General features: G+C 36.9%; 1 protein-coding gene across 2 annotated transcripts; it reads right to left on the bottom strand.

Moving 5' to 3' along the window:
- Positions 1 to 355: 355 nt before the first annotated feature.
- Positions 356 to 13236, bottom strand: COMMD8 (COMM domain containing 8). 2 transcript variants are annotated; one of them, XM_032135690.2, is made up of 5 exons: positions 13120 to 13236; positions 9683 to 9838; positions 6092 to 6244; positions 2578 to 2733; positions 356 to 1164 (listed from the first exon to the last, which is right to left on the bottom strand). In XM_032135690.2, exons 1-5 carry the CDS (start codon positions 13183 to 13185, stop codon positions 1144 to 1146), a joined length of 552 nt encoding a protein of 183 aa, XP_031991581.1. In that variant the 5' UTR covers positions 13186 to 13236; the 3' UTR covers positions 356 to 1143. The 2 variants fall into 2 exon arrangements, with proteins under 2 accessions (XP_031991581.1, XP_031991582.1); XM_032135691.2 differs by having other exon boundaries at positions 6098 to 6244.
- Between the last annotated feature and the right edge of the window lie 502 nt (positions 13237 to 13738).

Below are 13738 nucleotides of genomic sequence, written 5' to 3'. Positions count from 1 at the left end.
TCCTTATTGAATCACTGACCTGTAACAAACAGTTCACAGACAAGTAGCACTGTTTAGATCACACTCAGAAGACTCTCTAAGCCTATCCTCATCTGTATGATGAGAATAGTAATAATTGCTCTGGATGCCTCAAAGAACAGTCTCATGCTCTAATAAGCCATATGGCTTGCAAATAGCAAGCACCTATTAATTATGTATTATTGAGTTATGTATAATTACGTGTAACTACTGAGTTATTTGGAGTCATTTAAAATAAAGCAATATACAAAAATAAGACACTTTTCATTTGCTCAGAATGCTTGTTGTTAAAGTTAACTGAGGTTACAAATGGTTTGTTTTTCCAATAAATTTAACATTCAAAAGTATTCAATATTGTTTATTAACAAAAGTGGACCTGTACATAGTCTTATCTCATATTTGAATATACATACCGCACAATGACAAGTATTTTTTATCAGAGCAATGTTTCCCAAACATAGAAGTGCAGAAGTAAAATGTTATTTTTATTTTTCTGTATTCTTGATTTTAGTTTCTAGAATTCATAAACTCAAAATTGGTCACATAAGTTTAGAGTATTTGTTCTTGTTTATCTCCGACAAAGAGGTGTTCTCTAAGAAATTTTATATTTTATAATCTTTCCTCTGAAATATGAGAAAGACACGGAATCTCCTGAGTTATATATGCAGCTTATACATTCTTTGAAAAAGTTATTTTTTAAAAATATCACAAAGTATATATCATCCATAATATATGTTGCTATTCACATAATTCTTTAAGCAATATTCAAGTATATTTGTGCTTTATATTTTTACATTACTTTAGAACCTATTTTTAGCTTTCAATAAAACTGTGTATCTCCAAAGATTTCTCAAATATTTAATAAATGAGGCAAAACAATCATGAAAATATAAACTGCTACTATAGACTTTTCATCTTTCATTTTATGCATTTCCTCTCAACCATGTAATTTCCCGTTAAGGAATGTTGATAAAATAAATTTTTATCTTTATAATATCAACATTGCTGCTTTCTCAGCCTGGTGCAACAGTCAAGACATCACAGCGTTTCTGAACACACAGTATTCACTCTGCCACATAAGTTGGAGCAATAAAATCTGATAGGACTGGTATTCATCGTTTCCAGTTATTTCAACTGCAGGACCACCTTAAAACACAAATCGAAGAGAAAATATCAGGTTATACGAGACTGATGCTGATATATTCCATATTAAATGCTTTGAAGTCTCTGAAAAAGGGCATGGAGAACTCATAACAAGCAAGTACAATGCATAGTAACTGATGACATATGCCTGCTGGAATCTACGGTTCAGAATCTGTTACCATTTATATCGGGCTCTATCACATGCACCCTTCACACATGTAACCCCCACTCAGCCATCCAGCCAAGCCTGAGCTGCTCGTTTGGTTAATAGGCACGTGGACCGGTAATCAAAGCACTACAATGTTTGAGCAAATGCAGATTGTGGAGAGAAGTTGAAGTTTATCAGAGTTTTTAAAAAGCAGGATAGAGAAGATTAAATAGTAGGGCAATAGAGGTTGTAAGAATCACTGAGACTTAATCACTGAGATGAGATCACTAGAGAAAACGCTGAGCAATAACGAAGAAACATACATATACAAAGACAATTATTTTTATTCCTCCTCACAACAGTTTCCACTGTTTAAATATTATTTTTCTCATTTGTTAAACATTAGGAGCAGTTACCGTTATTTAGCCACTCCATTGTAAATGTGAAGTTTTTGGACATTCATTAGTTCTGTCTTGCCTCAACCTGATTTTGTCATAATAACTACAAGCCATATTCTGTCTTCCATAGTTAGAGGATCATAAAAGCAATTTTCTATTATTAGTCCAGTTAATAAAGCCACTTTTTTTCAGGATCGTAATTTTTTTAATTTTAAAAACTCTTCAGAATCAATTTTATTATTCTAAGGTAAAAATGTTATTTTTATCATTAACGAGCATTGAAGCAAAAGAAATTCAGCTGTTAGAATAGCATTATTATTCTTTCAAAAATTACTTAGTACATTATGTTCAAAACTAAGTAATTGAACACTACAAGTTATAATTAATATCTAAAACTAGAGCTCAGAACATATTAACAAAGTATTTTCTGTGCTTAATTAACATAAAACATCTGGAGAAAAAATACTAAAAGTGAACTATGAGTCTAGGAGTATCAATCAAAACTTAAAACATTTGGCTGGGTGCAGTGGCCCATGCCTGTAATCCCAGCACTTTGGGAGGCCAAGGCGGGTAGATCACTTGAGGTCAAGAGTTTGAGACCAGCCTGGCCAACATGGTAAAACCCCATCTCTACTAAAAATACAAAAAGTAGCCAGGCCTGGTGGCAGGCATCTGTAATCCCAGCTAGTCTGGAGGCTCAGGCACGAGAATCGCTTGAACTCGGGAGGCGGAGGTTGCAGTGAGCCGAGTTCGCGCCACTGTCCCTCCAGCCTGGGTAACAGAGTGAGACTCCAACGCAAAAAAAAAAAAAAAAAAAAAAACCCAAAAACCTTAAACATTCAAATCATATGACAAAATTATAGCAAATACCTTATTCGCTGCTTCCAAGGAATGTATTAGATTCTGCAGCTCCTCTCTACTCATTTCAATAGAATATGGTTTTACTTCACCATTTTCTTTTACATCTAGATGCAGGCTTAAAAGTGGCATTCGTAATGCAGCAATCTTGTCACTGGAAAGTGCAAGCTGTTTAAAATCAGAAAAATAGCAATAAATAGTAAAAAGAACTATATTGAATATACATCAGAGGTTAGTTAGCAGTACATTTTTTAAAAGTACTGTTTGCTGTTGAGTATAGAGAAAGGTGAAAGAAATAAATTAAGTCCATGCTAAAGCATATTTGAAGAATAGAAAGAGAAAGGAGAGTGAATAAAGGAGAGGAAATGGGTAGGAAAGTAAGACAACCAGTCAGCAATCTTGTGGCAGAAGCAGGTATCTAGATCAGAGTCATGCCTGGGAAGTATTGAATGGGTCTAATGTACAAGAAACATAGAGAATTCTTAAAGAAGATTAAGGGCACCAAGAAGATGAAAGTTCATGTACAAAGATAAGTGAGACTAAAAATACCGGTAAACTCTCAGAAATTAAGATGCTTAATTCATGGTCAGCTATCTATCTATCACAATATTGATAAGTATGTTATCAAGATACCATCCTCAATTAGAGCCACTCAACAGAAATACTCCGTACATTTACCTCACTTCTTAATTTCTTTCTCTGGAATATACGCTAGGGGAATTGGAAGAACCAAATATTTATAATACTAATACTTCTTGAAACAAGCACTGTAGCTTCCTTGGCAGACAGCATAGGGAAACTCAATTTTCCTGGAATCTGAGCCAGAAAAATCCACAAAAACTGAATCTTTGTTTAGAATGCTGCCACTTGCAAAAAAATTACTTATGCAATGATAAGGGACATCTTCCTTAACGACCTCAAAGGATCTCCCCTGTGGTACACACACTATAGAATCAAATCTTGACATAGCTCCTCCATCCTCTCACCCAAAAACAAGACCCATAATATCTCAGATCTGGAAGTATCAGCTTCAGGTTAACTATCTTATGCATAATTCTCCTCCTCAATATTTCTAATAAATAGTTTTTCACCCTATGCTTGAATACCACCAATGATGATGCATGTGCTACCGCGAGAAGAGGTTACAATCATTCCCAGATATACATACTTGTTAAAAAGTTCTTCCCTAGGTTGAACTGAAACCGATCTTACTGCAAATAATATACCTTAGTCCTTCACCTAGTCTCTGGCACCACAAAGCATTTATATATTTCCCCATCTATGAATTTTAGCATTTTAAAGGTAAGTGTCATGTTTCTACTAGGTTTAATCTTTTCCAGGTACATGGTCTCAGTGTTTCAAAGCAATTTCACACACCATGATTTTAAGTTCCTAGTCATTCTTTTCTAGTTGGAGTCCAATTTGCTTAAATATCTCTTAAGTTTGGCAGCCAAAACTAAACAGATAATACACTAAAAAGATGTTATCACTGGAAACAGAATGTAATAGCACCATCTCTTGCTTGAAGAACTGCAATTCTGCCAGGCACAGTGGCTCACGCCTGTAATCCCAGCACTTTGGGAGGCTGAGATGGGCAGATCACCTGAGGTCGGGAGTTCGAGACCAGCATGACCGACATGGCAAAACCCCATCTCTACTAAAAATACAAAATTAGCCAGGCATGGTGGCACATGCCTGTAATCCCAGCTACTCAGGAGGCTGAGGCAGGGGAATCACTTGAACCCAGGAGGTGGGGTTGCGGTGAGCCGAGATCGTGCCATTGCACTCCAGCCTGAGCAACAAGAGCGAAACTCCATCTCAAAACAAAACAAAACAAAAAAAAAAGAACTGCATTTCTATCAACAAAATATGGGCCTGAATCAATATGAATGAAGCTATACTTTGATAAACCAAAATAACTAAACATTTCTCATATATGCTACTATTAACATCTCTCTCTTATCCTTTATTTATTTATTTTTTTCTGAGACAGAGTCGTGCTCTGGTGCCCAGGCTGGAGTGAAGTGGCACGATGATCTTGGTTCACCGCAAGCTCCACCTCCTGGGTTCAAGCAATTCTTGTGCCTCAGCCTCCCAAGTAGCTGGGACTACAGGCACACACCACAACATCCAGCTAATATTCGTATTTTTTCAGTAGAGTTGCAGTTTTGCCATGTTGGCCAGGCTGGTCTCGAACTCCTGGCCTCAAGTGATCCACCCGCCTTGGCCTCCCAAAGTGCTGGGATTACAGGCGTGAGCCACTGCACCTGGTCTACTTTATCTTCTATATTTATAAAAATATAAACTCTGAAATTGAAATTAAATTTATAAAATTTAAATATTTAAATTAAAAATTCTCTGTTTAGGTTGCCTGATTAATTTATTTTGCTTCATTTGGTCACTGATTGTAATTGGCTGTGACATAATTTTGAACTTTGTGTCACATTATACACTTGTTATAGCTCTAGTTTTGTATCACCTTCAGATCTGATAAGCATAATATTCATAAAAATGTTGAAAATGACTGGGCCGAGACCAGAGTCACAGAGACTTCTTAACTAATATAAATTCATCTGTCTTTGCTTAGTCACTTATCCGATTATGAACCCACCTGTTATCTTCCCACATTTTTCTCTACTTAATCCACATACACAATGTAAGGCACTTTATCCAGGGTCATGCTAAAATCAAGAAACACAATGTATTTGTTTCCTCTTCATCTACTGGTCTAGGTATCTTATAAGGACAAAAAGTTGGTCTGAAATTCTTCTTTATGAACTCTGATAGTGACTCTCAAAATGTATTAAAAACTGATGTCTTAATAATATCTTACAGGTTTTCCTCCTAGAGGTAAAATCACATTTACCAGTCTTAAGAAAGCTATAAAGTATAGAAAGTTGTGGTGAAAAACATATATTTACCAGGTGGGATGGCTTACGCCTGTAATCCCAGCACTTTGGGGGGTGGAGGCAGGCAGATCACTTGAGGCCAGGATTTGAGACCAGCCTAGCCAAAATGGCAAAACCCCAAATCTCCACCAAAGATACAAAAATTAGCCGGGCACAGGGGCACGTGCCTATAGTCCCAGCTACTCAGGAGGCTGAGGCAGAAGAACTGCTTGAACCCGGGAGGCAGAAGTTGCAGTGAGCCGAGATCACACCACTGCACTCCAGCCTAGATGACACAGCATGACTCTGTCTCAAAAAATAAATAAATTATTTATATATATATATATATATGTATGTATGAATATATGTGTTGACTATATACTGCCCCATCACTTATGTCATTTAATAATTTACATATCTAATTAAATTTATTATCAATGTAATGTTATTATACACAGCTTAGATGTTTGTAGTGTACTTACGCCCAAGTTAATTCAAGATGTAATTTAAACTATCTTTGATATTTCTTTTGGATAATACATTCCCAAAACAACAAATTTTAGATATATGATATTATAAAGATATTTCTCTATATCCAAAAAATGAAATAAAAAATACACATACTCATAGACTCTTACCTTTACCTGCCAATCAAAATCCTGTAGCTGTGCAGAGGAAATAGCAACTATTTCCCTTGACAGAGCCTGTTTGATTTCATCTTTCCTACTTTTCACGCATTTCATGATAGTTTCTTGATGAAGTGAATTCAACTGATTCAACTGCTGAAATATCTATAAAAATAAAAACAGGCAAAAGGGGCTTTCTGTTTAAAATGTAAAAACACAATTTCACTCTCCTTTTGCACACTTTTAAAGCAACAGTAAAAGAAAAAGAGAAATACTTCTGTAACTATAAAAAAGAGTAAGATGAGAATGAATAACCAGAAAATAGGTTTTAACAAATTTCTGCAAAATAGAGAGTAAAGAAAAAGGACTGATGGAAGCAGCAGCGGGGAAATGAATACACCTGGAAAACACCAAAGCTGATATAGCCACGCAAGGTAAGTATCTCAAATCCCAAAACCGGAAAAGTTCTGCGCACTGACAGGATGCTCAAAGGAAGTGCTCATTTAAATAGTTGAGATTTCAGATTTTTTGAGTAGGGATGCTGCACTGGTGAGTATAATGCAAATACTGCAAAGTTAAAAAAATCTGAAATCCAAAACACTTCTGGTCCCAAGCATTTCAAATAAGGGATACTCAACTTGTATTAATATATCAGACAGTGTAGCCCTTAAGGCAAGAAGCATTACAAGAAATAGAGAAGGACAGTAAAAGGGCAATTCAACAGAAAGACATAACAATCTATAAATCCCTGTGCACCTAACCCCATAGCTTCAAAATATACAAAGCAGCAAAACATGGCAATACTAAAAGAAATGAATAAATCCACATTCACAATTAGACATATTAATATAACTCTCAATAGCTGACACAAAGAAACAAAAAAAAATCAATGAGGATATAGAAGAATTGAAAAAAATGCATTCTACCTAACCTTAGCAACATATAGAAAACTACACCCAACAACTGTACACATTATTTAAAAATGTATATGGAACATTCACCATAATGTACCATATTCTGAGCCATTTGGCAAACCACAACAGATCTCAAAGAACTTAAATAATACTGTTTATATTTTCATTACTGTGTAATGAAGTTATGACTAATGAGAAAAGGTAACCAAAAAATTTCTGAATGTGTGAAAATTAAGTAGCACAACACTAAATAAATAAATAAAGTCAATCTCACTTATTCTTCCTGAGAACAGGAAGAGGAAAAAAAATCCTTCCCAATTCATTCCATGAGGCCAGAATAAAACTTGACACCTTGACAAGAGTATTATAGGGAGGAAAAGGAAAAAAAAAAAAAAAAAACCTAGGCCAATATCACTCAAATATAGATGTAAAAATACTAAACAAAATATTGGCAATCCAAATCAAGAGATATATAAAAAAAAGATAATACATCATGATTAAGTGGGATTTATTTTGGCAGTGCAGCCTTAGTTTAACATTCAAAAATCACATTAACAAAATAAAGAAGAAACAATAATAAATTCAGGGAAAAGCATTTGATAAAAGTCAATATCCATTCATGGTAAAAATTCTCAGCAAAGTTAGAATTGTAGGATGCTTCTTTAGTCTGATAATGGATATCTATAAAACTACAGAGCTAACATACTAAGTGGTGAAATAGTAAACATTTTCTCCCTAAGGTTAGGAATAGACATATATCTACTATGACTGCTTTTTTAAAAGAAACACTGACTGTTGGTGCTAGCCAATGCACTAAGGTAAGAAAAATAAATGAAAGATGTTAAAGTTGAAAAAGAAAATTATTATATACAATCTCCCCCCAAAAAATCTATATACAATCAGACACAGTAAACAAATTTAGAAAGGCTGTGGGACACAAGGTATATAAAAATCAACTGTACATACTAGCAAAAAACTACTGAAAAATTAAAGATCAAAAATATCATTTACTCAGAAATAAAAAATATTTGCAAGAGCTCGACACTGAAAACTACAAAATACGAGAGAGAGAAACTAAAGCTAACTTAAATAAATAGAGGGCTATCCATGTTCTTAACTTTGGAAAGCTAAATGTTGTTAAGATGTCAATTCTCCCCATAAATGATCTCTATCAAAATTCCAGCAGGTTTGTAGGTTAAAACTGAAAAGTTGATTCTAGAGGGTTATCTGAAAATATAATAGCCAAGGCACTCCTGAAGAAGCATGAGAATGAAGGTCTTCTATTACCAGATATCAAGACATAATTTAATTTAGCTTTAATTCTACAGTAATTAAAGCAGTGTAGCACTGGCAAATACACACAAGTAGACTAATGGAATATGTTAAAGAGTCGAGATACAGAGGCACAAATATATAGCCACTTGATTTACAATAAAGGCAGCACAGCAATATTGTGGGGCAAGGATGGTCATTTCAATAAATGGTCAACTAGATATTAAAGTAGAAAATGTTGAACCTGACCTCCACTCCATACACAAATACTAATTCAAAATGCATCAGTGACATAATGTGAGAGCGAAAGCAATCAAGCTTCTACAAGAACACACCCAAGAATCTTCATGTCTTCAGCACAAATATTTCTGAAACAAAACATTAATAGTATTAGCCAGCAAAAGAAATATTGACAAAGTAGATTTGTTAAATTTCATAACTTGTTTCACCAAAAGACACCATTAAGAGAGTAAAAAGGCAAGCACATAATAGAAGATATTTAAAATACATATTTCTAACAATGAGCTCATATCCAGAATATCATCCAAATCAATGACAAACATACATACATAACTTGATTTTTAGAAAAGTGAGCAACCTACACAAGCTCAAATGATTTTTGACAAAAATGCAAAAGCAATTCAGTGGAAGAAGGATATCCTATGACCATGCAATTTCACTTCCAAGATATCTACCCCAGAAAAGCTGGTGTGAGTGTGAACAAGAAGACATGTAAAGAACATTTATAGCAGCACTACTTGTAATAATGAAACAGGCAATGACTATTCATTAGTCAGTAAGGAGATAAATAAATCCTATTTAATTCCTATCATCAAATACTACAAGGAGTTAAAATACACTAACTAGATCCACGTTTATCAATGTAAAACACAATGCTGCATTTAAAACAATGTACAAGTGCAGACAAATGTTACATTTTATTACAAGTTATACACTTACACACCCCAAATACTTTCAATATACTAAAAGATTCAAACATACATACAATATATAATACAAAATATGAACACCACCTTCAAGAATGGTGATCTCTAGGTAAGAGTGGGATATCCAGGTGGGGGATAAGGGAATTTAGGTTATCTTTGTAATGCTTTATTTCTGAAACAAACACACACACTGCAAATTGTTAACACCCGTTTAACTGGTAATGCGAATGTAGGTGTCAGTTAAATAATTTCTTGTTTTCTTCTATATGCTTTAAATGTTTCACCAAAGAGTAAAAACAACCAAAAACAAAACTGCAAAAACCTAGGACTTCCACAGATTTTTCCATTCACAATTATAAGGTATTTGTTGTTACTGATGATAGCCCTTGTATTATACATTGCTCTAAAAAACTCAGAAAGAAACCTGAGCATTATTTATTGTAAGTTATAGAAATGTGCAGAGAAGTTACCTCTTCATCAGGTAAGTTTTTACCAACTACGGCTTTGAAAAATTTGGCAATATCTTCTAAAACGTGCATCCATTCTTCTGATTCCCAAACAGTGTGATAATCTTGGTACACAGGATAAGCTCGACCACAAATGCCATCAATTATTTTGTGAAGAAGCTAGCAAGAAAAATGGAAATAAATGTACTTATAAGTAAAATGATAAAACAAATTTATCTTCCTCTTAACAAACAAATGTTGGGAGATGTGCATGGTATCTGCAAGACCAGCTTCAGTTAAAATGTATAAACCACTTTTAAGATTATTCTAATTAAAAATTAAAACTCATAAAAATCCTAGACTTTCTATTATTACATCGACCTTCAGAAGCTAAAATAATTTTGTTATAAAAATTACATAATGAAAAAACTAAAAGGAAGATACATATAAAAGATATCATATTTACAGCAATGATCAAACAAAAGGATAGGACTTATATCAGTCTCTTACTGTAGGCCTATAAGCTTCATTTTGCTTTGCCTCCATTTTCACAACATACTTTTTCTTTTGAGGGTATCACTATGTTGCCCAGGCTGGCCTTGAACTCCTGAACTCAAGCAATTTTCCCATCTCAGCCTCCCAAGTAGCTAGGACTGCAGGCGAGCACCACCGCACCCAGCTCAGCAGTTACTTTTGCTGTATTCCCAGAAAGTCTTCGGTACTTTTTTCCTTTTTTTACTTTCCTTTCTATCCTATTAGTATCTTAATATCAGCAATGGAAAGCCTAACACATGTATAACTGAGCATAGTGATTAAGACTACAGATTTTGGAATAAAACTATCCAGTTCAAATCCCAGTTTCAGTATTTTCAAGTTTTATTTAAATGTTCTGAGTCTGTTTCCTCAAGTGTTAAATGAGGATACATCTATTCTCTTAATCTTGCTGTAAGGATTGAATAAGAATACGTGCAAATCACTTGGCATCTTCCTGGCATGTACAAAGACATGTAGACATTGCTAGCCCCCGTTACCATTCTAATTATTATTATCACTCCTCCTCCTCCTCCAATTCATGCCTTCAACATCTATTAACTGAGATAACACAATGCCAGTACTATTCTAAGCACTTAACATTTAATAAGGTTATCTTTCTCGAAGTTATTTGTATCTTACAAGAGGAGTATTTGAACCAAATAACTTGGAAATAATCATATTCCACCCCATTTTAACTAATAACTCCTTCCCTCTAACACCACACAGGCCAGAACACAAGCAACTGCTTCCAAATGGTAGCTAATATACTATACAAACTGAATTTTTATTTACCATAAATCAACATACTAAATTTTGAATCCATTCAAAATTCTCTACACCTTCTCCTATACTGTCCCCATGCTAAAGAAAAACCCAGAACTCCAACTGAAAAATAAAAGCATTATCTTTTTTGGAATATGTTTGTTATTCATTCACAAATATGTAATGAACACTTCATCCCAGTTATTAAATAAGGTCATAGAAATGACCTTATTTAACGACAAAGGTCATGGAAATGACTTTATTTAATGGCAAAGAAACTATAATAGCTACCGTTATGGAGCCCTAGGTACCATGCTCTGGACTGATCCTCACTACAACTCTGAAGTAACCATCGTTATGATTTATATTTTACAAATGAGGAAACTGAGAATAAGGCCCTACCGTAACAGAGCTTTAGTCAATTCGAAAAAGGCAAACATACAAATACATGTAATTTAGAATGATGGGGACATAATAAAAATATATACAAGGTACGAAGGAGCACAGAGAGGAAGCAAGGAAAAGTCCATCTTAAAAGCATGAGTAGTTGGCCAAGCAAACAGGAGAGAAGGGCATTTCTAGACACAAGCAAGTTATTTTGGGGGGTGCCTAGGGGGTGACAGGAGACAAGGCTGGAGAGGTGGGTGGAGCCAAATCAAAAAGGGCCTTGTGTACAAAGCAAAAGAGCCTAGACTTCAATCTGTGCTCAACCAGGAGGCAACCTATTCACACATTTGCATTATTTTTCCATATATTTGCTAACAGGTTGGAAGATGTGAGAGAAGAGAGAGGGTGAGCCCAGGTGCCTCAATTTTCAGTTAAGGAGTTAAAGATTAAGGGGCTTAAATTGTTGAGGACACTCAAAATGGAGGCAGTAAAGAGGTAGAAGACATGCGAAAAGGGGAGGCCATGGATGAAACACAGAACGTCAGGGTGAGAGGGGCTGGGTGAAAGTGGTGGTGCCACAAACCGAAAATGAGGCTACGGGACGAGTAGTTCCGGGGGAAAGAAGAGCTGAGGCAAGGGCATACTGAATTTGAGGTACCTGTGGCAGAAGCCTGACACTCACGGAAGAGATTTTGGTTTGGGGTTTTGGGGGTTTTGTTTTGTTTTGTTTTTTAACTGGCATTCTTGAACCACAGAGGAAGAAATTTTTGGCTGGACCTAGAGATTTAGGAGTCATCAACATACATGGTAGTAAAGATTATGGGCCTTATCTAAATGGGTAGAGTGAAGACAAGGAGAGCCAAAAGCCAATAAAACAATCAATAGATCTGAGCGTAAGTTCCAGCCCTGCCACTAACTGGATGGGCAATCCTGGGCAAGTTAGCCAAAATTTCTGCTGACATTTCAGGTTCCTCACTTGCAAAAACAAAGAAAAGAATTAAGTGTTTTTTTTTCTTGACGCTGGCAGGAGGTAAGTTCATTCCTTTCTGTCTCCTCCACACTTTCTCCAGTGTAAATGGAATAGAGGAAATAGGAAGACCAAAATTGAGACTTATAAAAAAGATGCTCTACCAGGGCACAGGCTGTGTCTCACTCACCATTTACCTCATCCCATCGGGGCGCTCAATGTATGGTAGACTTCAATGAAAAACTGGCTGAACAAATGAATGTGGTTGCTTTTTCCAGATTCTTACAAGCCAGGTTCTTTCACAGACTGGAAGTCAATGGGTACATCACCTCTTGGGACGACCCTAACTAAAGTAACTCGCCCAGTTATTTGGCTTCCTTCCAACCACCCTCAAGGGAGGGGGGCAGGGTCCGCTTCGGTCTTTGTCACATTGTATTCCAGCACCTAGCACTGTACCTGCTGTCCGGTAGGCAGGGAGCCTTTGGGAGGTTATGTGTTGAATGAATTAAGAAAACGTATGCGAAGAGGCAGCAAACACCGACTTAAGCTTTCAAAGCCCAGTATGGTGCGGGCGCTTCTGTGCGCAAAGCCCCTGGAGCTGGAGCTGCACCTCTAGGCTGGGGGTGGCGCCCCAAGCTGTCCTCCTAGGCTCCCCAGGGAAGGCGGGGACCAACCACCCGAAATCACGCCCCTTCCTCCTCCCTTCCCTAGGGAGTTTGCGAAGGCGTCTGGGTCGCACCTGGCCTGATCCGCACGCCGGGCCGTCGCGAAGCCCAGGCCCCGCGCCGCTTCCCCCGGTACCCCCCCTCACCTGCGGGCCCAGCTCGGCCGGCAGCTTCTGCAGCCGCCACAAGGGCGTCCCCTCTTCCGGCTCCATCCCTGCGCGAAGCTGGGGCCTGGGTCACGTGTCAAGGCTGGCCGCTTGTCTAAAGCTACGGCTCGCCCACGTGACTCTCTCCGGCGGGGAGGGGCGGGGCGTGGAACCAAGGAGTCCCTGTGCGCTTGCGCAGAGCCCGAACTACCGCTTTCCCCGTAACCAGGGAGTCTGCAGTTTGCAGCGATGTGGCTAAGACACCCTCGTGCTATTATTTTAAAGGCACATTTACGTATCTTTCAACGCAGTTTGTACCTTTGTTCAGGGTTCTATTGGACTTTCTCTGTGCTCTTTAGAAAACCGTCAATAAAGGTAACCATCTTTTTGGGTGCCTGGGTATGGTCATTGTCCCAGAGTTTTAACAGAAGTCTCTACTAAAGTATCCTGATTTGCAAGGTAAATTAAGGTTTTGCCATGAGCAACGTTCTGTATATAGATCATCTTAGGGAGAAGGTACTATTTTCAGCCCCATTTGCAGAAAGCAAACATGATTAGAGAAGTCACTAGGGTTGTCGGATCTAATTAGCAAATAAAAATACCAAGCGTCCAGTTAAAT

Source organism: Hylobates moloch, unplaced genomic scaffold, assembly GCF_009828535.3.
Source record: "Hylobates moloch isolate HMO894 unplaced genomic scaffold, HMol_V3 SCAFFOLD_17, whole genome shotgun sequence".
NCBI lineage: Eukaryota > Metazoa > Chordata > Mammalia > Primates > Hylobatidae > Hylobates > Hylobates moloch.
The sequence above is the reverse complement of the archived record's forward strand: the minus strand, read 5'-3'. Positions and strand labels throughout refer to the sequence as shown.

Excerpts from the sequence above, each read along its gene's own strand:
- COMMD8 (XM_032135690.2), bottom strand. The coding sequence starts at position 13,185 with ATGGAGCCGGAAGAGGGGACGCCCTTGTGGCGGCTGCAGAAGCTGCCG. Across the intron at positions 9,839-13,119 it reads CGGCCGAGCTGGGCCCGCAG|CTTCTTCACAAAATAATTGA; the intron begins GTGAGGGGGGGT and ends TTTTCTTGCTAG. Across the intron at positions 1,165-2,577 it reads CCTTGGAAGCAGCGAATAAG|GTGGTCCTGCAGTTGAAATA; the intron begins GTATTTGCTATA and ends TTGTGTTTTAAG.